Source organism: Chelonoidis abingdonii, chromosome 3 (genome assembly GCF_003597395.2).
Source record: "Chelonoidis abingdonii isolate Lonesome George chromosome 3, CheloAbing_2.0, whole genome shotgun sequence".
Lineage (NCBI taxonomy): Eukaryota > Metazoa > Chordata > Testudines > Testudinidae > Chelonoidis > Chelonoidis abingdonii.
The window spans coordinates 120080024-120106666 of record NC_133771.1 but is presented as its reverse complement, the minus strand read 5'-3'; the positions used below and the strand labels follow the sequence as shown (position 1 = coordinate 120106666).

The 26643-nt window shown below is 39.2% G+C and overlaps 1 protein-coding gene across 10 annotated transcripts in view; it reads left to right on the top strand.

The window, feature by feature from the left end:
- SYNE1 (spectrin repeat containing nuclear envelope protein 1) overlaps nucleotides 1-26643 on the top strand; it is a 498327-nt gene that overhangs the window by 278456 nt on the left and 193228 nt on the right. For all 10 annotated transcript variants that reach the window (XM_075064060.1, XM_075064059.1, XM_075064058.1 and 7 more), the window contains exons 67-78: nucleotides 898-1224; nucleotides 4220-4372; nucleotides 4855-5022; nucleotides 6960-7136; nucleotides 9097-9243; nucleotides 11609-11734; nucleotides 13186-13362; nucleotides 15878-16143; nucleotides 17522-19682; nucleotides 20107-20444; nucleotides 21283-21427; nucleotides 22785-23003. In XM_075064060.1, the coding sequence (XP_074920161.1) occupies nucleotides 898-1224; nucleotides 4220-4372; nucleotides 4855-5022; nucleotides 6960-7136; nucleotides 9097-9243; nucleotides 11609-11734; nucleotides 13186-13362; nucleotides 15878-16143; nucleotides 17522-19682; nucleotides 20107-20444; nucleotides 21283-21427; nucleotides 22785-23003 (4404 nt within the window). The remainder of the gene's footprint in view (nucleotides 1-897; nucleotides 1225-4219; nucleotides 4373-4854; nucleotides 5023-6959; nucleotides 7137-9096; nucleotides 9244-11608; nucleotides 11735-13185; nucleotides 13363-15877; nucleotides 16144-17521; nucleotides 19683-20106; nucleotides 20445-21282; nucleotides 21428-22784; nucleotides 23004-26643) is intronic.

Here is a 26643-nt window from a genome sequence, read left to right as displayed (position 1 = left end):
GTGAAATTCATGGATGATGCCAAATGGTATAATCCCATTCTTCTAATAGAGGGTGTTTATATTTTGATTTAGTCTAAAATAAAAGACACTCAAATGATTATGTGATACAAATTTTATTATAAAAATGCATTGTGGGGAGCAAAACTCTTCCATTCTTCCCACTGAACTAAGCCAGTGGTAAAACTCACACTTTACCTCAGAGTTGTGAATTAATTCCTTAGTCTCCTTGCAATATTTAAACCTGCTGTGCCAAAGAACAGTTTTCAACTATTCCACATTTTCTTATGTACGTTGTATTTGACAGACTCCGTAAATAAAATTTCCTGGTTCAACTCCTGAAATTTCACCACCACTGGCTGATTTTTATTATGTGGTTTTAAAACATTGTATCTTTAAATTAATGACAGCTTTAATTCCTTTCTGAGATGCACGCTGTTTTGTTTTTCGAGTTAGCCCTACTTAATAAGCAGTGGAGAATGGAGAATTATATTTTCTTGTATCTGTTCCACTTAAATCAGCCTTTGAAATATTGACCTAAGTGATAAAACATACAGTAGTCACTCTACATCTACTGTCAGCATTCACTGTATTGCAATAAAATTACAGTGAATTTGAACTGTTCAGTTATCTGTTTTAAAGTGAATTTCTTGATTATGAAAAGTGATGAGCTGATAGTCTTGGAGAGAGACGTCCAGATCCTCAGTTGACAATATTCTGTTGAATTACAGCACAAGTGCAAGCTTCTCCACACTTCCCTGCTCAATCTCTTTGGCCTCAGTAGTTTGAAAAAGACATTGCTACTAGCATCTCTTTGACATAAAAATTAAAACAAAGGAAACTGAAAGGGGTAAAGACTCCATCTAATTTCTCTGTTAATCTCCATATTTTTCTTTACAGCTTCTTTTGAGTGACATGGATGTAGGCCACAATTTGCTGAAATGTGCCCGTGAGAAAGGTGATCAGGCTATTAAATACGTGGAAGGAAATAAAGCTGACCAGTTAAGAAAAGAGATCAGTGATTACATGGAGCAGCTTGGAGAGCTGGCCAGCTCTATCAGGAAGGAGCATATGGCCTTAGAGAAGTGCCTCCAGTTGTCAAAGGAATTCTCGGACAAGTACAAGGCACAGACTCAGTGGCTGACAGAGTACCAAGCCATATTGCACACTCAAGTGGAGCCCAAAACTGAATTATATGAAAAGAAGGCCCAGTTATCCAAATACAAGGTAAGAATTGATGCTGTGACTCCATCGTATGAATGAGGTTTTAAGCTAAAAGTCCTTGAGGTCCAGTTTTCAGCTATGGGGGCCTTGACAGATTCCATTAGATCGCTCATCTGGATGCTCAAATCATAAAATCATAGTTTCCATGCCAAAGAGCAAATGTAAGCTCCAAATGTGGAATTTGGATGCCATAATAAATCTTCCATGTTTGAAGGTTATCCACCCAGGGTTAATTTTTGTTTTCATTTGATGGAATAAGTATGGAGTAACTCCACTGATATCAATAGTTATTCTGGATCTATACTAGTTTAAGTGACAACAGAATTTGACCTGCAGTCTTCTGGAACTTTTCTGTCACTGCTGACATTGCCTCCTTATGCTTTTGTTTTTTCGCTATATTTAAGTTTTCTATATAATGGAAAATAGGTTATAGTACTGTTTATAGTACTATTTACCACAAAGATAATGAGAATTAACCTGAAAACTGATAGCCAGATTCAGAGGTGACATAAATAGTGGTATAAAATTATATGGTGGTAACTCAGAAAAGTTGTTATAGTTTCAAACATTGTGGGGAATGGAAGGGCAAGGATGTAGCAGGGAAAGCAACTAATAAGAATGTGAAAAGGAAATCAAGATAGACCTCTAATGAATGCTTTTCCGACTACACATGTAAGTGTAAGTTACACATGCTTTTCCGACTACACATGTAATTTCGGTGTGTAAATTACACATGTAACGTGTAAGTTACACATTTCCTAATTTAGCTTCCTCTACTCAGCATCTAAATTACACACTTTCTGTTGCACCTTTCCTTTGTATTCCTAAAGTGCATAAGTTTTCACCTAGCGATACATGCTAATATAGATGATGAACTGCACATTGTTATTTGTATCACCTCTGATTTTAACCCTGAATATTGAAGGAATAAGAACTCCTCATCAGTCTACCAGCTTTATAGGTGTAATGACACAATGAATTGAGCCAAATTTTGTTCTGCTGTGGGGTTACTCTGTGGGATTACTCTGGATTTATGCTGATATAGCTGAAAGCAGAATTTGACCATGCCACACGTTTGGCTAATTTAAAATACCTGTTGATTTATTGAATAGTCTGAAAAATTCTAGCCTGTTTTGGTCTGAGACAAAAGACGCATAATTGAGAACGCTTCTGAGATGTCTTTTAAACTAAACCTGAAACTTTAGCTGACATGGGAGAGTGTGGGCTCCATTGTTTTTAATTAATTTTAAAAGCATTATAAAAATATTAAGAATTAAAATAGTTTTAGAGAGACAGAGTGGGTGAGGAAATATCTTTTATTGGACCAATGTCTGTTGATGAGAGAGACAAGCTTTTGAGCTTACCCAGAGCCCTTCTTCAGGTCTGGGAAACATACTCAGAGTATGTCTACGCTTAAAGTGCTACAGTGGAACACAGAGGGATTCCCCTGTCAGTACAGATAATCCACCTCCCTGAGAGGCAGTAGCTAGGTTAATGGAAAAATTCTTCCATCTACCTAGCACTGTCTAAATATGGACTTGGGTAGGTTTAACCATGACGTTCTAGGGTGTGGATTTTTCACATCCTTGACCGACATTGGTTTTACTATTTAATTTTCTACTATTGACCAGTCCACAAAGTAGTGGAACAGATTGTTTGTTTATCACAGTAATTACACATATTTCAAGAGACCATTCAAGGTGAAGTGGCTTGTTAATACCTCGTTAGTCACAGGAAAGGAAGGAAGAGCAGAAAAAAAGGCAGTTGGCGTTGGGGGTTGTTAATGGGTTATAGGCTGTTATAATGAGCCATAAATCCAGTGTCTGTTCAGTCCATGATTTTTAGTGTCAAGCAAAGTTACAAAGTTAAGCTCACAGGCCCATCTTTTGAAAGTGTTGTGCAGTGTTTCTTTGAGAATAAGGACTAAGAGGTCAGATAAAGAGTGATAGATGTGTGAAAAATGTTCGCTCACAGGTGATAAGGGTGTTTTTGTCTATTATCATTTTCCTGTGTGAGTTTATTCGAGAGGGTAATGAGTGTGATTTCACAAAGATAGTGGGGTATGTCAGGCACTGGATGATGTGCGCCACATGTTGTGATAGTATGACCCATGAATCTTGAATGGTGTGTTATCGGTGTTGATCATTGTCGTAATGGAGAGATGTCTACAGGTGTTGCATCTGTTGTTCTGGCAGGGTCTGAGTATGTTTCCCAGACCTGAGGAACAGCATTATGTAAGCTCAAAAGCTTGTCTTTGTCACCAACAGAAGTTGGTCCAATAAAAGATATTACCTCACTGTATGTCTCTAATATACAACACGGTTACAACAACATTGCAGACAAAAATAGTTTTTTAACATTTACCATTGTACCAAAGTAATAACTCTCCAAAAGTGAAAATTGCAACAATAATACCAATCACCCACCTCATTAGTGTCTTTGTAAAACACCACAGGGCTGCAGATGTTGCCTGCAACTCTCAGGCATCGGATATGAGGAAGCCAATATCTGACAGGACATGCACACACTGCCATTGTGCCTTTTGTTGTTTTTAAAAAGGCAGGAATAAGGGGACAGCTGAACAGATCGTGTCCCTTTTTAGAGATTCCCCTTGCATCATCCCATTAAGGGGGATGGAGTTTCTCCTGGAAAAGGCAGCGGGGTCCATCCCCAAACCTGCAGATTATAGCCATGCGCTCAGAGGCACTCTGCCTCTGCACCAACTCTGGCCTCTAACACTTGCCCCCTTCCACACACATGCTCAGTCTCTTATTGTAGTTGCCCCAAGAATTCCTGAGGGGGCTCCAAGGGAAAAATAATACAGCTCTGGAGGCTGGTTGGGGAAGGATATTGCCACGGAGGTGGCTGTGCCCTCTACTGTATGAGAAGGGGAAGATCTATGATTAGAGGGGACCCTCTGAGCCTGGAGTTTAAGGGAAGTGATCTTATCTTATTCTTTTTACAGTATATTTTTTCACTATAATGCTTGCACTTGTAGTCAGTACAACAGACGGTGCTGTCCCACGAGCCTTCCATAAAATCAGTGACTGAAAAAGGAGAAGCCCTTCTTGAACTTGTGCATGACGTTACTTTAGGGGACAAAATTCAGAAACTTCAGGCCAATTACCAGGAACTCTGCAATGCGGCAAAGGTAAAAGAAATCGGCAAGGGGACTGTGGAATCCTTTTATGTCACTAACACACAATATGAGAAACTTTTTTTTCCAGTTTAAAGGGTTGAGGTTTTTTCCTGTGGGTGACATTTCATCCCAATGCAGGGTGCTGGTAGAAGCCCCTTTTATGTGAGGCTTACAAGGTTATGTGGAGTTGGGGCATCCACAGGGAAAAATTATTAGGATTAACTGCATTTCAAGTTGATATTTGCCCTTAAAAAAATCAATTTTCTTTATCATTAATATTTTTGTAGTTTTTTTTTTAATTGGGCCCGACCCATCCTGATGCAAGAAGTTCTTTTGATGTGTTCACTGTGATCTAGGCATATAAGCACTACTCCTGTGAAATAAATAGTTTGCAGGATCACTCTTAGTAACTTCTCAGGTTTCAAAGCAACTTTTGACATCCTTTCTCTTGAAAGTGTCTCTAAAATTGTATTTTGGTTTATATGGTCCCACAGGCACATGCTGAAAGCTTGGAGGTGAAAGTAAAAGAGCATGAAGATTATAACTGTGACTTACAAGAAGTGGAAAAGTGGTTGTTACAGATGTCCAGCAGGCTGGTCGCTCCTGACCTTATGGAGAGCAGCAGTGTAGAAATAATAACTCAGCAACTAGCCAACCACAAGGTAGGTCTTTGTGCTTGAACACATGTAATTTACTCAGTAAAAATAAAAAAATATTACTCCAGCAATTCCCCATCTCAGTTCTGGAGCTGTAACTTTTTTTTATCATCCTTTTCTGTACTTACTTGAATATGTGTAACATTGACTGGGTTAACAAGAATAACTTGATTCACTCACTGTCTACATCCAGATCAGTGTGTTTCTGATTCATATCACCTTCAGTGAGCATCAGTGACAACATGTGAAGGTTATGTGTGTATGTCTGAATTTTGTATTAGAGTTTCTCTATTTCATGCTGAGAAGAAGAAATAGACCGCAAGAGGCAGAGTAGGGCCCTCCTACCCCGGGACACTACTGATTCCTTTTTCTTGGGAGGACAAAAACCTCCTAGTTTTTAGAAGAGTTTGTATTATAATTCTCTTGTTATTAGGTTGTAAAATACCCTCAAATACTCTCATGGAAGTTATAATTATTGCTAGCAACCAACAGCTGTGGTTAGTACACACTGAAGTTAAAGAAAGTCAAAATCCTTACCTCAAAATGCCTTCAAACTATGGGCCAGATAGTAATGTCCTAACTTACTTTTTGATTAGCATGTTACTCCTTAAGTCGTTTCATTGTGTGAAATCCTGATTCCCTTGAAGTCAATGGCATAATTACTATCTACGTCCATGGGGCCATAATTTCATCCATTGTTCTTAATGGGGCCATTTTGGATCAGTTACTGTCAGTATCAAAATTTGATACTAATATTAGATTCAATATGAAAAAGAGGTGATAAGCAGCAACAGGGAGGGACTGTTGACAAGGAAAGATGAAAGTTCCTCAATTTAGGACAAAGCACATCATGTTGGTTCATTTAAGATATTTGTAATATGTCTAAAGGATACCTATGTATGTGAATTTGCTGGATTCTGTTGATTGTGACAAACTAGGATCTCTTGGGTGACAAAGGCTTTAAGACAGATTGTACAGTCTAATAGCTTGAACATAACAGTTTTCTCGTGAAATCTAATGACAAATACTGTCCAGGTTTCTTTCCCCACTCTGAACTTTAGGGTACAGATGTGGGGACCTGCATGGACAGTTCTAAGCCTAATTACTAGCTTAGCTCTGGTATACTGCCACCACCCAGAATTCCAGTGTCTGGGGCACTCTCTGTTCCCCCAAAACTTCATCCCCTCCCTGGGTTGCCTTGAGGGACTTCACCAATTCCCTGGTGAATACAGATCTAAACCCCTTGGATCTTAAAACAAGGAGAAATTTACCATCCCCCTCCTTTCCCCCCACCAGTCCCTAGTGAGTCTAGATCCAATCCCCTTGGATCTTAACACAAGGAAGAATCAATCAGGTCCTTAAAAAGAAAGCTTTTAATTAAAGAAAGAAAAGGTAAAAATTATCTCTGTAAAATCAGGATGGAAAATGCTTTACAGGGTATTCAGCTTCCTGTAGACCAGAGGGACCCCCCCTAGCCTTAGGTTCAAAGTTACAGCAAACAGAGGTAAAATCCTTCCAACAAAAAGAAACATTTACAAGTTGAGGAAACAAAAATAAGACTAACACACCTTGCCTAGCTAATTTCTTACAAGTTTGAAACATGAGAGACTGATTCAGAAAGATTTGGAGAGCCTGGATGGACGTCTGGTCCCTCTTAGTCCCAAGAGCGAACAACAACGACACAAAGAGCACAAACAAAAGACTTCCCTCTATCAAGATTTGAAAGTATCTTGTTCCCCTATTGGTCCTCTGGTCAGGTGTCAGCCAGGTTTACTGAGCTTTTTAATCCTTTACAGGTAAAAGAGACATTAACCCTTAAGTGTTTATGACAAATACATTTAAGAAAAATATTCAAGCATATAATGTGTTGCTTTAAGAAGTCATCACTCAGATGCAGTTTGACTATCAAAGTATTTTTTATGGGTTTTTTAATCTTTTTTTAGGCAATGATGGAAGAGATTGCAGGATTTGAAGACCATTTGAACAGCCTTAAAAATAAAGGTGACTATTTGATCAATCAATGTGCAGAACATCTTCAAGCAAAATTTAAGCAAAACACACAAACCCATCTACAGGGGACAAGGGACAGTTATTCAGCCATATGTAGTACAGCTCAGAGAGTAAGTCTTTTTTCAACAGTGTGTATGGGATATAACTATAAACATGCTGGTTATTTACAATATTGTAATTCTTTGTAGGATGGGAATAATGTATTAGAATTTCTGTAATAATTTGATGTTTCATGAAATTGTGTAAAAGCTGACTCTACAGGTTACTAACTGTGGCACTGTTCCTTATGCTAGAGATAAATTGATTAAAGTGGCCATTTTTTGCCATAACTTTTACTCTGCGTAACCCCAGATTGACTTAAAATCCTTATTTACAGGGGTATACAAATTTATTATTAATATAAAATCAGGGAAACATGGTCTCCATCCAGGAAGGGACTGAGTTTTTAAATCAAATTTTAGAAAGAGTTTGACTATATTTATTATTAAAGCATAAAGTTAAGTTTGGCTAAATAAATAAAATCCACATGTGTAGCTCCATGCTGTATATAATCAAACGTGTTAAAAATCAGCTGAGGTCAAAGTTCTATTGAAACTTATTTGTTTTGAGCAAGCTTAGGTTTAGACTGATTCATGTAGGCCCAGATTCTGCAAACACTTGCCCACTTGCTTCACTTAACGCAGTATGAGTTATTCCACTGAAGTCAATGGAATTGTTCAGTGTGTAAAGTGAAACATGTTGGTATTTCTTCACAGGATTGGGGCAGTAGTGAAGTCTGTTTCAACTCTTTAGAGTGAAATTCACCCCTCTGAAGAAAACCTTGTGTGGGGTCCCCTTCATTGGGGTGAACTTCATACTTAGTGCCAACATTTTGTGAACATCCATCACTAGCAACTGATGATGTGCTAAGAAATTCTATCTTCCCTGACACAATAGAAGAGTCTTAGCGGGGCCTTCCTGTTGATCCAGTTAGCAGAAAGGGCCATTTTCTTTAAAAAGGGGTGTGTGTATGCAGAAAAGACCTAAAACGAAAAGTAATGAATAAAGATACAAAAACAACCTAATAATTACTTCATTCCATCTCTGTTTTTTTCCTCCTAAAATCTCTGGGCTACACAGTGTCTGTTTCCTCCTCAAGTGTCCAAGGCATGGTGAGAGCATCAGAAGCTTTCCTCCTTCTTACACCCCTTACTGCATGGGGTGAGACACCACTGCAGAGTTTGCTCTCACAAGACTCCACAGTGTTAGGGCTGCCAGTCCCCCAGGCAGTAGAACCATGGTCCTGCCTCTCTGTTTGTGCCAGCAGATCTGACCAATCATAAAAGGGATTGTGCAATACACTCCATACATAGATTTAACTAACTGTGGCCTGGTGGGTTGCTCCAGAAAGCATTATGCCCCCCTCACCCCCAGACCTCTTCACTGTCCCCACACACATAGATGGAGTTGTATTTACAAGGCATAACCAAGCCTTTATTTGAAACTGTCTCTGTTAAAAGTCCAGAGCTTAATTTTTCAACACATAGTTAAGCATTATTGAACAAATTGACACTAGCCAAATGCTTTCCCATTAAGAAAAATGAATATTTACATGTCAAATAAGCAACAGTCATCGCCATCTAGAGTTATTAACCTAAACTCCCTGAAAAGTGTGAAATTGCCTCATCCTATTCAATTAAGATATATTACATTGAAAAAAATATAAATATTTCTAGAATGTGATGTAGCTGAAGTACAGAAACGGGATATTATGGATATTGTACTAGACTGATTTAGTGGTGTTGGTTTTTTCGTTTTTTTTTTAAAGCATCTGAAGTTTGAACAAGATTAGTGAATTTAACAAGGGAACTTCTAGTGCATGCCAGCAAGTTCCACCATGGGCCAGTTAGTGCACCATGGTTCAGACTAAGGTACTATGTAGATAAGCCTTTAGCCTCTTTTGCAAATTTTACCTAATGTCTGAAAAATACATCTTGGTTGGAGTTTATTGAGAGACCCATATTTTATATTATCTTCCATTTTTAATCAGTGTCAGAAGTCTCAATTACCTTACTGTTCTTTTTATTCTAGGTGTACCAGAGTTTGGAACATGAACTCCAGAAGCATGTTAACCATCAGGATACTCTACAACAGTGTCAGGCTTGGCTCTCTACAGTTCAGCTAGAGTTAAAACCAAGCATGTGGCCACCTTTCGGTCTGGCAGATGCAGTTAAGCAGGTAAAAGTTGTGCACATGAGTGTATAAACCCAGTTTGCTCAAAATGTCGCTCAGTTATCCTTTTTGGTATGAATCCAAATAAGTGCTTAATATAGCAGAAAACTGCCTCTCTGGCTCTTCACTCATGGGAACTTCAGAGCCTCACAGGCTACTCACAGTTCCAAGTGTTTTAAGTGTTCATGCACTAGGGGCAGCATAATAGAGTTTTAGGCACCATACACCTACTCCATCCCAGGACTGAGACTATTGCTAGCCCAGCGTCATAAATGAAAATAAGATATTTAAGATAAAGTTGAGCAACTCAATAAACATGCTCAGAGATTTCATTGAAGAGCTTAACACTGAGGTTCCCTGTCTGCCCAGCCATCCATCTGTCTATTTATGTTCTTGTACCAGCCCCATTACAATGGTGTCATTGGCACACAGTGGTGTCATGGGAAACATTTAAAAAGGTGTCAGCCTGAGGTTATTGGGTTGTCCCTGGCTGATAGCTTTCTTTTGGAGTTCTGCCAGGGAAAGGAAGCAAGGAGATATGTAGGCTCCCCAGAACCTCGCACAGAAGTATGGGACTTGAAAAAATGCATCCCATCCACACTCTCCAATGGAAACCAAACAGTAGAGGGTGACAGACACTCTCCTTTTCACGGCACGTCAGCACTTGGAAGTTGGTAGAGAAGATCCGTCCCCAAATGCTTCCAGGATTTTTTTATTTTATTTTGAAGTGCACAAAGCTAAGTTCAGAACTGATCAATTCCTCTACCCACAGCTACACAGGGGAGTTCTCCCAGATCCTAGACAAACAAAATTAATGCTGGCTGTTGGATAGGAATACTCACTGTCCCAACCATCAGGACTAGGAGACCTTGGTAGCAGTGGTGAGACTGATGATATAAATGACAAGACAGGTAGATAGTGGAGTGCGGAAACTGGGGAGCTCACGTATGAATTTCTGCATCTCCAGACAGCTACGTGCTTTGCAGCCATCACACTGGCATTGTGGCGGGGTGACCTCCATAGTCATCCAACCATTCTCTATGATGGGGCCAGGTATGGGAGATGGCTTTTCTATAAGATACAGTTTCCTTATCAGCCACACGTGACTTTAGTAGGGAAGGTTTAGGTCTGTGCTCTGTCAACCTGAAATGAAGTATCTCTGGTCTTCTACAGCTTGTATATCCCATAGGGCCCGATCCATCTGACAATGTCCTTATCTGAGATCTAATTTCAGATGCACCCATGCAGAATCACTATGTCATACAAAATTGCCTTAAGGAATTTTCCATGTCCCTTTTTGTGGATTTTGACCTCTTCTGGTTGTTGTTTTTTTCCACATACAAAGGAAGTATGAAGTAAGGTGTTGTCATAAGACTCTGGTATCTTAGAAAGTAATTTGAAATTGTTGTTGTTTCGTTATTACTCGGTTATTTTTAATACTTAACTATTTTGCATAAATTTTGTGCCCTGTATTAAAATCGAACTGACTTCAAGCTGCGCATTCAGAAATTCAGGGTCATATCACATACATCTGTTAGAGGAGAGGACTCATGCCACAGATTGTGGCTCGGCAGGATAGGGAAGGAGGAAATACCAGCCCTGTAGCGTTGTTTTTCCCTTCCCTTGAGCCTCTTTGAAAGAGTTCTTCAGGGACGGGTTTTCACTCTCTGGTGGGGCCAGTTATGGGAGACAGCTTTTTCTATAGGATACAGTTTCCTTACCAGCCACACATGACTTAGTAGGTAAGTTAGTGCTGTAATTGTCAACATTAATATAACCCTTTCTTGTGTGATGGGAAACCTCCTTCAAGGGGCATCCCATGGACAGTAGCTGGAGGGAAAACCCGTAACCCTGTCAGAGTTGTGCTGCCAAGGAGGCAAAGGAGGATTGGGAGGGCTCTGAAGGGAATATGGAGAAATCAGCCCTCTGCACAGATTACCTTGAATCCCTCCAGAATCTATTCAGATCTTGGAGAATTCATAGGTCTAGACAGCCACCTCTCTCAGCTCAACAGGGGCAAATCCTGTTTCCTTTTCTACTGAGAAAGTGATCTAGATGAAACTCTGCATGTTTAAACATGCAGAGCATCCAGTTCTTTGTAAGGGAATAATCTGTATAGGGGGACGCATGTCCCTCAGTGCTTTAATCTAAAAAATAAACAAGATATAGTCATCATTCTTTAGCATTGTGAGCAATATATTTCCCATAGGCTTATTTGTAAATAGTCCAGGTAATTTGTGGTTAAGACAAAATAGCCTTCTCTGAAGTGCTGGTCTCTTACATTTACTATCCATCTAAAAATGATGACAAATGAAAGTTTTAATGCAATGTGATGAGTTCCAGAATATATGTGAAGATTGTCTTCCTTCAGGTTAAACATTTCCGAGCTCTGCAGGAACAGGCAAGCACATACTTGGATCTCTTGTGCTCTATGTGCGATTTGTCAGACACCAAAGTGAAGAATACAGCAACAGACATTCAGCAAGCAAAGCAAACGGTAGGAGATAAACCTCAGCAGCCAACCTCTAATCCTCCTTAGAGTTTTAATTGTCTTGATCTATCCGCTTATACAAGGTTCATATTAGGTAAAGAAACATCTTCTGTACTTCCATCTTAACTTTCTCACTGAGGAAATTTTACTACTTTTAAAGTTATACTTTCATGCTGCCATCCTGCTATTCAACACAAGCATCTTAGAGTAAGGTTGCTAGAGTGGGGATATTCAGGAAGAGTGCTTCAGGGCAGCAGTATATAGTGTATATTATGGCTATGTGAGAAAGAAGAACTGGGCCAGTGTATTACTGTTTTTTCAGTTGCACAAACATGACTTTGGCTATTTTCTAATTCATAAGTTTACATTTTCTTAAACACTAAGCAACACTAGGATGATTTTCCTGTTTATCACTAAAAGTGGTATACCAAAAAATCTTCTACAATGGTACTTTTAATTTTTAAATAAAATATACTTTTACATGTGCATGTGTAGAAATATACTATTATATCAGAGATTTAACTTAAAAATATATACACCTAAGCTATCCACGAAGAAACATCAGTTACATTCTTCCATAAAAACATTTCACTGCAGAAAATGCTTTACCAGGAGAAACCACATTCTGATAAGATTTAAAATTCACTCCATTGAGTGTAACAGTCTAATCCATACAGTAACCATATTTCATATTAGAGAAGTTAAAATCCATATCCAAGCAACCCGTAAACTAAATTCTACAGATATATACAGAATAGATAAAAGGTTCTTCAAGTCTTAGCAATAGGAATGGCTTGTTAAATAACAAGCAGGAGAAAAAAACATAAGTAGGATAGCACCAAGACATTTTAAGCCTTTTGAGAACCTAAGTCTTAAAGGCATCTCACTGTTGCATTTGAAGCAAGTGACACTCTGTTAATGTGGGTTTAACGTGACTGATGGACTCAGATGTGGTAAGCATTCTCCTTGCTGAATTCTTGGAATTCTCCTAAAAGACGCATAAGCAAAAGAACTGTGTTAGGCAAATTAAAATGAAACATATAAATTGAATTAAGTTTTCGCTAAGTCAATGATTCATGAAGTGCAAGCAAGAGAGTAAAGAGACTTTACTTGTATAGCTGATTTGAGCTTTTAAAGGAATCGTTGAGTCCTGAATTCTCTCTAAATAATTGTTAGTTTCTTTTTCTTTTTTAAGCCTCTTTCACGATTGAATCAAAATGAATTTCTTTGTTAGCTTTCCTAGTAACTTCTTGTGGCTTTCCTCTGACACCGTCTTGTTTTGTGACTTTCCAAGGTTAAGGCTTTTTTTGGACAGTAATGCCTTCTGCAAGCTCCACTTAGTCCCCTCAAGAATCTACTCCTCAAATCTGTCCTTTGCACAGTTCTACTGTATATGTCACACAGCACATGAATAATTACATTAAAACATCTCCATCACTATTAATTTTTTTTTTAAGATCGAGAAGCAGATAATGCACTCACAGTACCTGGCTCAGAGTTGGGAAGAGATCAAACAAATGAAGGCTGAGCTTTGGATATATTTCCAGGATGCAGACCACCAACTACAGAATATGAAGAGGAGATGGGCAGAACTGGAACTAAACGTTGCCCAGAACATGGTTTTGCAGGCTAAGGTAAGGAGTCATGTTCTAAAAGCGAAGAAAGGAGGAAGTGTGTCCAACAGTTCATTTGATTATAGAACTTGCTGTATGCCCTGCATGGGTGCATTAATTCTGTAACAACCATGCAAGGAAGGATTAGAGGGGACTGTGTTTATTATTTTGGAGCTACGGAGAGCTAAAGCAAAAAGAGAAGTACTTTAATACTTCCCTATAGTTTTAGAGCAGTCAGTCAAATCTTTACTGTGCTAGGTTTCCTTTGTTTTCAGGAGGCTAATTGCCTATTGCATTTGGTCTGAAGTTAAAATCTGTGACATACTATGAAAACTTAACTAAATAACATAACTACTTCTAAAGCAGTCTAAACTATTGTCTGATATAATTTGACTAGGGCTGTCGATTAATTGTAGTTAACTCACATGATTAAAAAAATTAATTGCGATAAAAAATTAATTGCTATTAATCGCAGTTTTAATCGCACTGTTAAACAATAGAATACCAATTGAAATGTATTAAATATTTTGGATGTTTTTTCTACATTTTCAAACATTTTATTTCAATTTACAACACCAAATACAAAGTGTACAGTGCTCACTTTATATTATTTTTATTACAAATATTTACACTGTAAAAATGATAAACAAAAGAAATAGTAGTTTTCAATTCAGCTCATATAAATACTGTAGTGCAATCTCTATTGTGAAAGTGCAACTTACAAATGCAGAATTTTTTTGTTGCATAAATGCTCTCAAAAACAAAACAATGTAAAACTTTAGCACCTACAAGTGCACTCAGTCCTACTTCTTGTTCAGCCAATCGCTCAGATAAACATGTTTGTTTACATTTACGGGAGATAATGCTGCCTGCTTCATGTTTATAATGTTGCCGGAAAGTGAGAGCAGGTGTTTTCATGGCACTGGTGTAGCTGCATTGGAAGGTATTTACGTGCCAGATGCGCAAAATATTCCTATGCGCCTTCATGCTTTGGCCACCATTCTAGAGGACATGCTTCCATGCCGATGATGCTCGTTAAAAAAAATAATGCATCAGTTACATTTGTGACTGAACTCCTTGGGAAAAAATTGACTGTCTCCTGCTCTCTTTTATCTGCATTCTGCCGTATATTTCATGTTATAGTAGTCTCAGATGATGACCCAGGACATATTGTTCAATTTAAGAACATTTTCACTGCAGATATGACAAAACGCAAAGAGGATACCAATGTGAGATTTCTAAAGATAGCTACCGCACTTGACCCATGGTTTAAGAATCTGAAGTACGTTCTAAAATATGAGAGGGATGAGGTATGGAGCATGCTTTAAGAAGTCTTAAAAGCACAACACTCTGATGTGGAAACTGCAGAACCTAAGCCACCGAAAAAGAAAATCAACCTTCTGCTGGTGGCATCTAACTCAGATGATGAAAATGAACATATGTTGGTCCACGCTGCTTTGGACCGTTATCGAGCAGAACCTGTCATCAGCATGGATGTGCGTCTCCTGGAATGGTGGTTGAAGCAATGAGGAAGATATGAATCTTTAGTGCATTTGCCATGTAAATATCTTGTGACACTGGCTACAACAGTGCCATGCAAATGCCTATTCTCACTTTCACGTAACGTAAACAAGAAGCAGGCAGCATTATCTCTTACAAATGTAAACAAACTTGTTTGTCTGAGCGCTTGCCTAAACAAGAAGTAGGGCTGAGTGGACTTGTAGGCTCTAAAGTTTTACATTGTTTTGTTTTTGAGTGCAGTTATGTAACAAAAACATTCTACATTTCTAAGTTGCACTTTCACGACAGAGATTGCACTACAGTACTTGTATGAGGTGAATTGAAAATACAATTTCTTTATCATTTATACAGTGCAAATATTAATAAACAAAGTGAGTGATGTACACTTTGTATTCTGTGTTGTAATTGAAATAGATTTATTTGAAAACGTAGAAAAAACATTCAAAAATATTTAATAAACTTAAATTGGTATTCTATTATTTAACAGTGCGATTAATTGCAATTAATTTTTTTAATCATGATGATTATTTTTTTACTTAATCACGTGAGTTAACTGCAATTTACAGGCAGCCCTAAAAGAAAATGTGTGAGATATATAGACATAGAGATATATAGTACTGGTAGAATTGACTCTAATAAAAGCTAGACTGTTCTGCCTTATGGGAGAGATGGGGTTAGCTGTGTGCCCAGGAGAAGTCCAGGGAAGGGACTATAACTCCAGTCACAATTCCTCCCCTTGTCCACCCTTGCTCCCATGAAGGATGTAATTTGCTACTAGCCTCTTCCCAATTGTAGGTTTGTGGAGATTGCTCTTATACCCTTCCCCCAGCCAGTACTTGGAGCGGCAAGCCAGGGTCAGGAAAGGATCTTATTCCCCCTTGTATACCTGCACAGCTGCATAAAGCTGTGCCACAGCCTAGCTCTAAGCACAATGTTTTCAGAGTTTTCATTAAAACCTCAGATTATATTTGTAATGGAACATCTCAATTTCATTTTTGTTTTGTGTCTCTAACAGGAATTCAGTCAGAAGCTGCATTCTAAAGAGGCAGCTCTTACTGCTGTGACTGAAAAGGTGAATAAACTAACACAAGGACAGGAGTCTCCTGAGCATAAGGAAATAGGTCACTTCAGCAACCAGTGGCTGGACCTCTGCCTTCAGGCAAACAATTTGCTTATACAACGGGAGGAGGATCTTCAGAGGACAAGGGATTACCATGATCGCATGAATGTAGTAGAAATCTTCTTGCAAAAGTTTACAAAGGAATGGGACAACCTGGCCAGGTAGAGAGGCCTGACTCACACACAGCTGACACTTCCCACACTCGTTAAAAAATCTTCTTATTAGGGTTGCCAACTTTCTGATTTCTGAAAACCAGATACTACAGCAGAAGAGCAAGAACCTCTCCCCTCCCCACCTCTTCCCGGGAGGTCCCACCCCTGTCACTCACTGTTCCTCGCTCAGTCCTGTCCCCCTCTCTGCCCTCCCACGAGCTGAGATCCCTCTGCTCTGAGGCTAGGACGGGAGCTTGCCTGCCCATGAGATGCAGGTAAGAGGCAGCCCCAGCTGAGCAGGGGTTGGCGTGGGTTGATGACCCAGCACATCCTCTCTTGCCCCCCTCTCCTTTCCCCCTGTGGTAACTGGAATTTTAGTGTCCGGTCAGTACATGTGACCAGACTCTGTACAGGTCCCCTTTCAACCGGACTTTTCAGTGAAAAACCAGACAACTGGCAACCCTGTTTCTTACAGTGTCTTAAGAGGCTACGTCCACTAAAATCCTTTTTATATACCTTACTTAATAAAAACTCTTAATAGCAGAATTTGTTATTTTGAGGTGGAAGGAGGTTGAAGTACATAATGCTTGTATTTTTTAAATAGATGAGATCCTCAGCTCTTGTCCTCAAGGGATGTACACTAACTCCAGCTAAGGATTTGGGCCTATACCTGTGCTACTTTAGAAGCCCTTTAATATTCACAGGGGTTGTCAGATCTTGCAATGTTATAGTTTAACTATTCAAAATTTTAATGCATGAATAATTCTGTAATCATAAATGAATACATGACTGAATTAATCAGGAATGCACTTCCAAAAGGCATGCTTTGATATTAGTAGCACATATCTAAACTATTCCATTGTATTTTATATAATGGTTAGTTTTAATGGTCAGATTATTGAGAGCTTAATTTCTCCTGCATCATTGAGATAATATTTTGGGCACTGCCAAAGACCGTATATTTTAAAAGGGTAACAGTCCAATTCTGCTCCCATTGAAATCAATTGGTAAAACTCCCTTTGAGTTGAATGGATTGGATCCTAACCAAAGGTATATTTTGTTGTTGTAATATTTTCTCTAGTTCAATATTTGATTTGTTATTTAAATATACAGTGTTACATGTGTGAACTGCCAGTGCTTACATTGCTAATTTGAATTTTACCAAATGACAGACACCTTGTGGAAGAGGGATAGGCATAATAGAAATATTAAACTTGTAGTTAATGATTGAAGTGGCTATCTTCAAAAGAGCTAAGGGATTTAGGCACCCAGATCCCAATGAACTTCAATATGATGTGGGCACCTAACTGTCTTTGGCGCCTTTGAAAACCGTACCCTGAGATATCATCTGGCATTTCATTTTTTGTACCATGCATTTTGTCAACAGATCAGATGCTGAAAGTACGACTGTACACCTTGAGGCTCTGAAAAACTTAGCATTGGCTCTGCAGGAGAGGAGATTTGCCCTTGAAGACCTGAAAGACCAGAAACAGAAAATGATGGAACATCTGAATCTAGATGACAAAGAATTAGTGAAAGAGCAGACTGGTCATTTTGAACAACGCTGGTCTCAGCTGGAGGACCTAGTCAAGAAAAAAATCCAGGTTTCTGTCACAACCTTAGAGGAACTGAGTTTGGTGCATTCTAAGTTTCAGGAACTGATGGAGTGGGCAGAAGAGCAGCAGCCTAGCATCACTGAGCCTCTTAAACAAAGCCCTCCTCCAGACCTGGCTCAGAGCCTTCTCATGGATCATCTCACCATTTGCAGTGAACTGGAAGCCAAACAGGTTGTTCTTAAAGCACTCATAAAGGATGCTGACAGGGTGATGACCAACCTTGGCCTTAATGAAAGGCAGATCCTCCAGAAGTCCCTTTCAGATGCACAGAATCACATGGATTGTCTTAGTGATCTGGTTGGCCAGAGGAGAAAATACCTGAATAAGTCATTATCTGAAAAGACTCAGTTCCTCATGGCAGCTTTTCAAGCTACAAATCAAATTCAGCAATATGAGAAAAAGATAATGTTCCATGAACATATCTGTCTGTTGCCAGAAGATGTGAGCAAACAGATCAGGACTTGTAAGAGTGCCCAAGCTAGCCTGAAGGCCTGTCAGAGTGAAATAACTGGGCTGTGGGCTCAGGGAAGGGATTTAATGAAAGAAACAATGGAACAAGAAAAGAATGAGGTGTTGAACAAACTCCAGGAATTACAGAATGTGTATGACACTGTTTTACAAAAGTGTAGCCAGCAACTGGTAGAACTGGAGAAAAATATGGTTTCAAGGAAATATTTCAAGGAAGATTTGGATAAAGCTTCTCATTGGATAAAACAAGCTGATATTGTCACATTTCCAGAAATAAATTTAATGAATAGTAACTCTGAATTATACTCACAGCTGGCAAAGTATCAGCAGATTCTTGAGCAGTCTCCTGAATATGAAAATCTTTTACTTACACTGGAAAAGGATGGTCAGGAGATCTTGCCATCGCTTAATGAAGTGGATCATTCTTACCTGGAAGAAAAACTGAATGCCCTGCCACAGCAATTTAATATTGTTATTGCCTTAGCCAAAGATAAGTTCTGTAAGGTTCAGGAAGCAATTCATACTCGCAAAGAATATGCTTCATTGATTGAGTTGACAACTAAGGCTCTAACTGAACTGGAAGATCAGTTTTTAAGCATGAACAAAGCTCCTGCGGTTCTTTTATCCAAAGAAAGTGTGTCACTCCAGAAGGAGTACAAAGCTCTCTTAGGTGAAGTAGTGAACCTTGGTGCAGCAGTGGATGAATTGAACCAGAAAAAGGAGGCTTTTCGAAGCACTGGCCAACCATGGAAACCTGAAGAGATGTTAAAACTCACCACCCTGTATCAGAAGCTGAAAAGGCAAATAGAACAGAGAGTTAATCTTTTGGAGGACACTATAGAGGCCTACAAGGAACATGAGGAAATGTGCCTGCAGCTTGAGACACAATTAGAGGCAGTGAAGAGAGAGCAGATGAAGGTGAATGAAGAAACGCTCCCAGCAGAGGAGAAACTGAAAAGCTACCATTCTCTGGCTGGTAGCCTGCAAGAGACAGGGATTCTTTTGAAGCGAGTTACTGAACATCTGGAAGCACTTTGTCCTCAGCTTGACCCATCCACCTATGAGACGGCAAATCATCAGGTACAGTCTTGGCAAGAGAAAATGAAGTTGTTGCATGCTGCCATTGGTGACACAGTGATGGAGTGTGAAAACAGGCTGGTGCAAAGCATAGACTTCCAGACTGAGATCTGCCGTTCACTTGAGTGGCTGAGATGGGTGAAAGCAGAACTTAATGGAACGTTAAGCTTGGACCCAAAACTGCAAAACATTCAGGAAGAGATCCGAAAAGTTCAGATTCATCAGGAAGAAGTGCAGTCAAGCCTGAGAATAATGAATGCACTGAACCGTAAAGAAAAGGAGAAGTACGTGAAGGCTAAAGAACTGATACCTGCTGACTTGGAGAACAGCCTCGCTGAGCTATCGGAACTAGATGGTGAAGTTCAAGAAGCCATTCATATAAGGCAGGTTAGTGCATCGTTTAGTCTGTATTTTATTTATTTATTTGCTTCTTGCTGAAAACAATCATTATAAGGTTGCCTTGGCTTATTGTTTGTGATTATGATGAACAGATTGGCTTTGCTAATCATATTGTCTTTTCTGAGGTCTTAGGCACAGTTCATAGCCCAGTCCTATGAAGCGGTATAGGGACAGAAAAGAAGTAAGACCCACCCCAGCTCACACACCTATTCCTTGTGGCCTCCTCAGAGCTTGAGTCTCGGTAGTGGGCAGAGAAGGAACGTTGTCCACAGCTGCTGTTCCCTCAATGAGCAAGAGGATGGAAAGGGGTGGGGAGTGGGTGGAGCTGTCACACCTTGTTTGTGATTTTTTTTGTTGCTGTTGTAGATTATTGCCTCTGTAACTATGTGCGGTATTTTCACTGTTGTTCCAGGCTGTTTTGACTAAACTCTATAGCCTATGCCAAAGGTACTATCAAGTGATACAAACAGCTGGTGACTGGCTTGAGGATGCCCAGCAATTGCTACATTTGGCAAGGAATGGTCTGGATGTGGAGAGCTCTGAGGAGAACCTGAGGAATCACACTGAATTTTTCAGCACAGAAAACCAATTCCTTGGTCATCTGAAGGAGCTACAAGCCCTAATATCTGAGATGGAACCATTTATCCAGGCCACAACAAGAGAGGAGCTGTTACAGAATATAGCTGTTTTAGAAGAAAAGGGCAAGGAAACCAAACAAGAATCTGAAACCCAGCAGGATCAACTGCAGAAGTACCTTTTTATTCACTTTTTAAATTTAACATGTTTTGTTGATGAGAGAAAGGGGGACACTTCAGAAACTTAACTGGAGTTTGTTAAAGAATCTATTCTATTGAATAGAGCAGTAGCTTGTGATTCAGAACTCCTAGATTCTATTTCCTCCTGTGCTCCTGACTTGCTGTCTGATTATTAGGAAGTTCTCTAAGTTTCAATTTACTTATTTTTAAATGAGTACAGTGGTAGCCATCAACATTATTTACAGGGCTTCATGATTTTGTGAGATTTATGATTGTAGGAAATGTTGAGTTTCTCTCATGAAAGGTATTAGACTCAGAGACTTTAAGACGAGAAAGGTCCATCATGATCATCCAGTCTGACCACCTGCACCTTGCAGGCCTCAGAATGTCATTCACTCACTCTTGAAAAAGACTCATAACCCCTGGCTGAGTTACAGAAGTTCTCAAATCATGGTTTAAAGACTTCAAGTTACACAGAATTCACCATTTGCACTAGTTTAAACCCGCAAGGGACCTCTGTCCCATGCTGCAGAAGAAGGCAAAGGTAAAAAAAAAAAAAAGCAAAAAACCCAGGGTTTCTGTCAACCTGACATGGGGGGAAAATTCCTTCCTGACCCCAAATTTGGTGATCAGTTAAACCCTGAGCATGTGGGCAAGACATGGATACCTGGGAAAGAATTATCAGTAATAACTCAGAGCCCTCCCCATCTAGCGTCCCATGTCCAACCATTGAAGATACTTGCTAATAGCAAAGTACGTGAAATGTAGACCCTGGTGTTACAATACTTGATTCTAAATGATTTTGTGTTATATTAAATCTTTCATTTTCCAAGGCATACGTCTCAGTGGCAGGAGTACCAGACAGCAAGGCAGCAGGTTATTGAATTGATGAATGAGGCTGAGGAGAAATTATCTGAGTTCTCTGTAGCCAAGGCTCCTTCTGGTCATGAAGCAGAACAGAAATTGTTAGCACATAAGGTAAGGTTACTGAAAACACTATGAGTCAGTTAAATCTTGTGCCATACGCAGGAGACCAAGTCAGTGACTTGCATCGTTGTTTGTTTTCCACTAGATGGATATGTGAGGTGATGAGGTGTCAGGTTTCTAATGTAGACTTTTATTTACAGGCTAAATGAAATAAGAGTTGTCTTATAAGAATGACTTCTTCCTCAATATATTGTTTTCAGTGGTAGATGCTGAAAAGGCTTAATTAAATATAAAATAACTGCACTGAAATATTCATATGGATCTATTTTAAACAAACAAAAGTTAAAAATTCTGAGTTGAGTTCATGGTATTGCAGGGATATCTTAAACACTCGCATTCCACTATCGTATTCTGGGATGCAATCCAGACTGGTGAGGGGTTGTCACCACCTGCCCTGCAACCTTGGGTTCCCTCACAGTGCTTTTCAGTTGTTGCTCCCAACCAGGGCCCCCCTTACAAACAGCATGCAGGTCATGCCCTAAGTGTCTGTGTGTAGCTTAAGCTTGTCAGGAACACTCCAGTCACACTCAGGCTTCTATCAGCCTTGGTTACCACTTGCAGGGTGACCCCAACACATTCCCAATCCTGAATTTTCTCAAAGATCTGTGTTCTGCTTGCTCCTGGACAGTTCACATATTAGAGGTTTGTCGCCCCTGTAAGGAGTCCATATACAAACAGTTTGGTACTTTAAATGGAGTTACCCAAAGAGTTCAGTTTTAAACACAGCGCTGGAATAGTTTTGATTTAAAAACAATAAGTCAGGTTAAATAAACTACAAAGAGATAGGTTTTAAGTGAGTACAAATATAAGGCATTAAAGTCAGAAATGGTTACAAGAAAAATAAAGATAAAATGCTTTCTAGTAACTAAAACTTAACGAACTATATTTGGTTCAAGATAAAATTCTTACTGAATATTCCCATTCTGCTCATGGACTCCTCACTCATTAATACCTATATAAATATTGCACAGATCTAAACCAAGTTTGTAAAATGCAGTTAGTCTGAGGCTTGCCCACAGGGCATTTTATAAATTAAATGTGCTTTAAAATATAAAAACTGATTTGGCCAAGTTGGCTACTCATTAGGCAGACTTGCAATTTGAAGTTACTGAATATAAATCTTCGCATGCAAATATTGATAATGGATACACTTTACAATTGTTATGTATGTAAAACATTATAATGGCAAAAAATTATTTTGAAAATAAATGCTCTGAGGCTAAAGTCTCATTTGAGCCCATAGCTGTGCTATAGACTTCACAAGGGAAATGATGATGTAGCTTCTGCTCTGGTACTGTTAGGCATTGCTATATAAAGGAAAACCCTGCCATTTGTTTTGCTTTTTCAGTCCCTGGTGTCTATGGTAAATGCCTTCCATGGGAAGATCACAGCTCTGGAGGAAAAGGCCTCTCAGCTGGAAAAAATCGGAAGTGATGCCAGTAAGGCAACCATAAGCAGGTCAATGACAACTGTCTGGCAGCGCTGGGCACGGCTCCGGAGTGTAGCCCAAGAGCAGGAGAAGATATTGGAAGATGCAGTGCAGAAGTGGAAATGCTTTAATGATAAGGTATAAGGGTCTGAGTAACTCCTTTCTAATTAATTGTTTGCACATTTTCGCCACTTGTAATATATAATGTGTTACAGATTCAGAGCATTGTACAGACATTACCTCACAGGGCTGAAGGTTGAATTAGTTTGATAGGTCCATTAATGTTGTCATCCCCATTTTTACATATGAGGAAACTCAGACTAAGAAGCCCAGCTACATGCCCAAGGCCAAACAGCAAGGGATTAACAACGGCAGGATCAGAACTCCTGACGCCTATGCCTATTCCTCCAGACCATATTGCACTCCTGATGGAATGGAAATAACATTCTGTACAGTAAATTCAATCCTGTTTTTGTTTTTGATACTTTTGGTAGTTCTCTCTAATCCCTCATTCTTTCCTTTGCCTTCCCAGAGTGCCAGCTGTAGGCTGACGACTCCTTCTGAATAAAGAGAATGGGGTACAGTGCCTGATTCAATAACAAGGTGTCACTCAACACTCAATGGCAATGCAAGGCATTCCCTTACCATCCTCCCCATCATTACCAACTGCCAGAGTGAAAGTACAGTCTCTGAACCCAAATGAGCTCTCCCGCAATGACTGCTGGGTCAGCCCAGTATCCTAGAATTGCAGAAATATAGGATTGGAAGGGATCTCAATAGGTCATTTTGTCCAATCCACTGTACTGAGACAGGACTAAATATTATCTAAACCATCCCTGACAGGTGTTTGTCTGACCTATTCTTTAAAACTTGCAGCAACGGAAATTCCACAACCTCCCTAGGTAATTTGTTCCTGTGCTTAACTACCCTTCCAGTTAGGAAGCTTTTCTTAAATCTAACCTAAATCGTCCTTGCTGCAATTTAAGCCCCTTACTTCTTGTCCTGTCCTCCATGGTTAAGGAGAACAATTGATTACCCTCCTGTCCATATCTTTCCCAAAGTGTGGTGCTCAGAACTAGACACAGTCCTACAGCTGAGGCCTTATCTTCAGGGATCTTACTTTTTTGTGATTAAAAAGCCAACGTTCTCAGATTTAAAAAACATTAAAATCTATGTTTTTCTACAATTAAAATGAAATGCTGAACTTTAGTTTCCCTACCCACAACATACAACGAAACTCCATTTATCCAATCTAATAGGAACCGGGTCCAGACCAGACAGGGAAAAATTTGGATACTCCAGAGAATGGGCACAGAGCTTCAGCTCTAGGCAGTGGGGCTCAAGCTGAAAGTCTGGCAGAGGGAGCTCCATTGTTTGGGGCTGAAGCTCTTTGCCCATTTTCCAGATTATCTGAATTTTTTGCTTATCCAGTTTGACCCTGGTCCCAGTTAGATTAGATAAATGGGGGTCCCCTGTAGTTAATGTTTTATTTATATTTCACAAAACGTAAAAATGAAAGATTCACTGTAAAATACAAATTCTGCATTTTTCCTTGGCAAAAAGTTTTCTATGATTGCTGCTTATCAGTGCTGAGTAAAGTGGAAGAATTACTTTTAGTATCTTGCTTACAACAGTCCTGCTTAAGACCCAGAATAATGTTTGACTACAGTATTACATTGTTGACTCTTACTTAGTTTGTATCTACTTTAACCCCCAGATCCTTTTCTACAGTACTCCTTCCTAGGCAATGATTTCCTATATTGTATTTATGCAATTGGTTGTTCCTTCCCAAGTATAATACTTTGCATTTGTCCTTATTGAATTGCATCCTATTTGTTTCAGACCATTTCTGCAGTTTGACAAGATCATTTTGAATTTTAATTCTGTCCTCCAAAGCGCCTGTAACTCCTCCCAGCTTGGTATCATCTGTGAACTTTATATATGTACTCTCTATGCCATTATCCAAATCATTTATGAAAACATTGAATAGAACCAGAACAGGACGGAACCCTGTGAGACTCCCACTTGATATGCCATTGCAGCTTGTTTTTGAGCCATTGCTAACTACTCTCTGAGTATGCTTTTACAATCAGTTGTGAGGCTATGTTTCTCTAGGTTGTTTACAAGAAGGTCATGTGAGACAGTATCAAAAGCCTTATTAAAGTCGAGCTATACCGCATCTAACACTTCCTCCCTATCCACAAGGCTTATTGTCCTGTCGGAGAAGGCTATTAGGTTTAATAGTTTGATTATTTGCTCCATTATCTTTCCAGGTACCAAAGTTAAGCTGATTGGTCTGTAATTCCCTGAATTGTACTTATTTCTCTTTTTATAGATGGGTACTGTATTTACCCTTTTACAGTCCTCTGGAATCTCTCACATCCTCCATGAGTTCTCAGAGATAATTGCTGATGGCTTAGATATTTCTTCAGTCTGTTCCTTAAGTATTCTAGGATATATTTCATCAGGCTCTTGAAGAAATCTCATTTGTCCAAATAACTCTTCTGTTTGAGCCTCTCTGATCCTACCGCATTTAAACTGATGTTCACTATGTTAGTTATCCAGTCACTGCTAACCTTTTTGATGAGAACTGAAACATATAAAAGGCATTTAACACTTCAGCCATTGCTGCATTTTTTTTTAGTGTCTTACCCTCATCACCGAGTAATTGGCCCACCTGTCCTTGGTCTTTCTCTTGCTTCTAATGTATTTGAAAAATGTTTTCTTGTTACCCTTTATGTCCCTAGCCTGTTTAATCTTGCTTTGTATGCTGGCCTTTCTAATTTTATCCTTACATGTTTGTGTTGGGTTTTTTTCTATTCATCCTTCATAATTTGACCTAGTTTCCACTTTTCATATGACTTTTTTTTCTTTAATTTCAGATTGTTGAAGATCTCCTATTTAAGCCAAGGTGGTCTATTACCACACTCCCTATCTTTCCTATTGAGAGAGTTTGCTTTTGTGCCTTTAATAATGTCTCCTTGAAAAATTCCAACTCTCCTTAATTCTTTTTTCCTTTAGACATGCTTCCCATGAAATCTTACCTACAATTCTCTGAGTTTGCAAAAGTCTGCCTGCAGTCCATTGTTTTTATTTGCTGTTTTCTCTCCTATTATTCCTTAGAATCATAAACGCTATCATTTCATGAGCACTTTCACTCAAGCTGCCTTCCACCTTCAAATTCTCAACCAGTTCCTCCCTGTTGATCAGAATCAAATCTAGAACAGCCTCACCCATAGTCCCTTTCTCCACCTTCTTTAATAAAGGTTGTCTCCCAAGCATTCCAAGAACTTGTTGGCAAATCTGCCATGCTGCAGTATTTCCACAACAGATATCTGGATAGTTGATGTCCCCCTTCATCACCATCTCCTGTTTTGGATGATTTTGTTAGTTGTTTAAAAAAAGCCTCATCCATCTTTTCTTCCTGGTTAGTGGTCTATAGCAGACACCTAACATGACATCACCCTTGTTTTTACCCCTTTTATCCTTACCCAGAGACTTTCATCAGCTCTGCCTCCCACTTCTATCTCAGTTTCACTGCAAGTCTATGCATCTTTTATATACATGGCAATACCTCCTCCCTTTTTTCCTGCCTGACCTTCCTGAACAAGCTGTACCCTCCCTTACCAATAAAAAAAATCCAGCTTTGATAGAGAGACAGATTGGAACAACATGATGGTTTGTTTGGTTTTTTATTTCAGATTTCTGCTATAGGTTGGATTTGAACTCACTGCCTGGTGGTGTGCTCAGGTTTATGGTATGACCATAACATAGCTTT